The sequence below is a fragment of the Delphinus delphis genome, chromosome 8, assembly GCF_949987515.2.
Source record: "Delphinus delphis chromosome 8, mDelDel1.2, whole genome shotgun sequence".
NCBI lineage: Eukaryota > Metazoa > Chordata > Mammalia > Artiodactyla > Delphinidae > Delphinus > Delphinus delphis.
Window position 1 is genome coordinate 38,587,177 of NC_082690.1, and position 2,407 is coordinate 38,589,583.

At 46.9% G+C, this 2,407-nt stretch overlaps 1 protein-coding gene across 1 annotated transcript; it reads left to right on the forward strand.

Annotated features, from left to right (window-relative positions):
• The first annotated feature begins 241 nt into the window (after window positions 1-241).
• LOC132430228 (potassium channel subfamily K member 1-like) lies at window positions 242-670 on the forward strand. The gene has a single exon (XM_060019648.1). The coding sequence runs from the start codon at window positions 242-244 to the stop codon at window positions 668-670; it is 429 nt and encodes a 142-aa protein (XP_059875631.1).
• The last annotated feature ends 1,737 nt before the right edge of the window (window positions 671-2,407 follow it).

Sequence of the window (2,407 nt, forward strand, 5' to 3'; positions counted from 1 at the left end):
CAGGACACACACACACACACAAAGGATTCAAAATGTGAAGTTGGACGCAACAGAAAAGGGATGGGCTCGGCGATCTCGGGCGACTCTCGGGCTACATGAACCGGCCACCACGTCAGCGCCACATCATCTGGGTTTTTTCTATTTGCAAGGAAACAGGAAAAGAAGGACGAAGAAGCTCTCCGGAGCGGGCGGGCGGCGGGCCGGTCTGCGGCGCGGGCCTTGCGGCCGGGCGGCGGAGAAGATGCTGCAGTCCCTGGCCGGCAGCTCGTGCGTCCGCCTGGTGGAGCGGCACCGCTCGGCCTGGTGCTTCGGCTTCCTGGTGCTCGGCTACCTGCTCTACCTGGTCTTCGGCGCCGTGGTCTTCTCGTCGGTGGAGCTGCCCTACGAGGACCTGCTGCGCCAGGAGCTGCGCAAGCTGAAGCGGCGCTTCCTGGAGGAGCACGAGTGCCTGTCCGAGCCGCAGCTCGAGCAGTTCCTGGGCCGGGTGCTGGAGGCCAGCAACTATGGCGTGTCGGTGCTCAGCAACGCCTCGGGCAACTGGAACTGGGACTTCACCTCCGCGCTCTTCTTCGCCAGCACCGTGCTCTCCACCACAGAGCTACACTTCATGTTGGGATTACCTTATCTAAAATGTGCAGTAAATACTATGTTATATCTGGAGCAGAAATGACAACAAGGAAGGAAATTAGCTACAAGAAGCAAACTTGTAGAAGCAAACAAGCAAACTCTATCAGCCAGAAGAGAGATCTGACATCCCACGTGCAGAAGTTTGTGCTATTTATTCACAGGAGAGCCTTTGGTCTTGATTTTGAGCCTTTACATTTAATTCTAACAAATTCAATGATCTGGTTTTCAAGCCCCTGAAAAATGAAAAAAGGAAAGGCGCAGCTCCAGGCAAACGTTAAGAGAAAGGTCATGAAAAGACACATACCTTAAAAACCAGGGAAATAAAGTGATACTGTGTGCCAGGCAGTATTTCCATATATTACCTTCTGTGTATTGCCAGGAAGTGATGAGGTGTCATTATCCTAACTTTAGGTGTCATTATCCTAACTTTACAGAGGCTGGGACGGAAGTTTTGCTTGAGTGACTTCTCTAACTGGGTCACAGAGCTAGAAGTGACTGGCCTTGATTTAAATCCAGACGTGTCTGAATTAAGAACTTGAGTTTTACCTAGTGTCTGGGCATAGGGGGTTGTTTTGGGATGACTCCTGTCCCCCAGATTCAGATGTTGAAGTCCTCACCCCAGTACCTCAACATGTGACTATATGCTTGGAGGTAGGACCTTTGAAGAGGTGATTAAGTTAAAATGAGGACCCAGTGAGAATGTGGCCATCTGCAAGCCAAGGAGAGAGGCCTCGGAAGAAACCAACCCTGCAGACACCTTGATCTTGGACTTCCAGCCTCCAGAACTGGGAGAAAATAAATTTCTTTGTTCAAGTCACCCAGTCACTTTGTAATGGCAGCCCCAGCAAACTAATACAGAATTACTCAGGTAATTATTTTTTAGTTGTACAAATAACCCCTCCACCCCTCCCCCAAAAATATAGAAGCACAAACATAATTTTTAAGGTCTTTACTGTTGTAACCAACAATTTCATTTGCCTGGGTTGGGTTGGACATCCTTGTTTTAGAACACAGTCTAGTAATTGATATAATTGAAATATATTGAAGTGATCATTGAAATACCGAGAACAATACTTCAACATGCTTCTGTTTAAGAAAACACAGATGTGTGTGATAAATTCTAGAAACATTTCCATCCAATAATGATCAAAGAGTAGACATCAGTGTTTAATGTGTAAACCCATACCTGTGTATAGAACATCAGTTCTTTAGTATTTTGAATTTTTTTTTTTTCCAAGACTGTAAATATGCTGTTATCTGTGCCTGTTTTATGGCACCTGGGACATACTGTACTGTTATACATGAATGTATCTTGAAAGAAAGTATGTGTTGCTTTTGTGATACAACTGTAAGTCTTGTCCAGAATACAATCTCCAGTTATCCCAGTAGCGTAGGGGGAAGTCTGGTGCCTTTCAGGACAAGTTTTTACGGCACTGCTGGTCGTTGGGGCAGAGCACCAACGTGGAGGAGTAGAGTGCTGGAAGTTTGGAGCAAGTGGAATTGCTAATGCTCAACCCTTTTAACCCATACCAATGTCCAACTCACGTGGGTCAACTTACTACAAGCTGGCTTCAGGCACAGAGACGGTGTCTACACCGTACACTCTCCTTGGCGTAGAGTGCCCTGTGCCAGATTTTATTCTTAAGAGATGTCATCATTCGATCCCAACTGGGGCCAAATCTATGAAAGACTGAGATACTTTGCTTCTCCGTTAACTGGTGTGTGATCATATCGCCTCTTACCGGCGCGAGACAAAGGCTGTGTCTCTATTGAAAAGTGG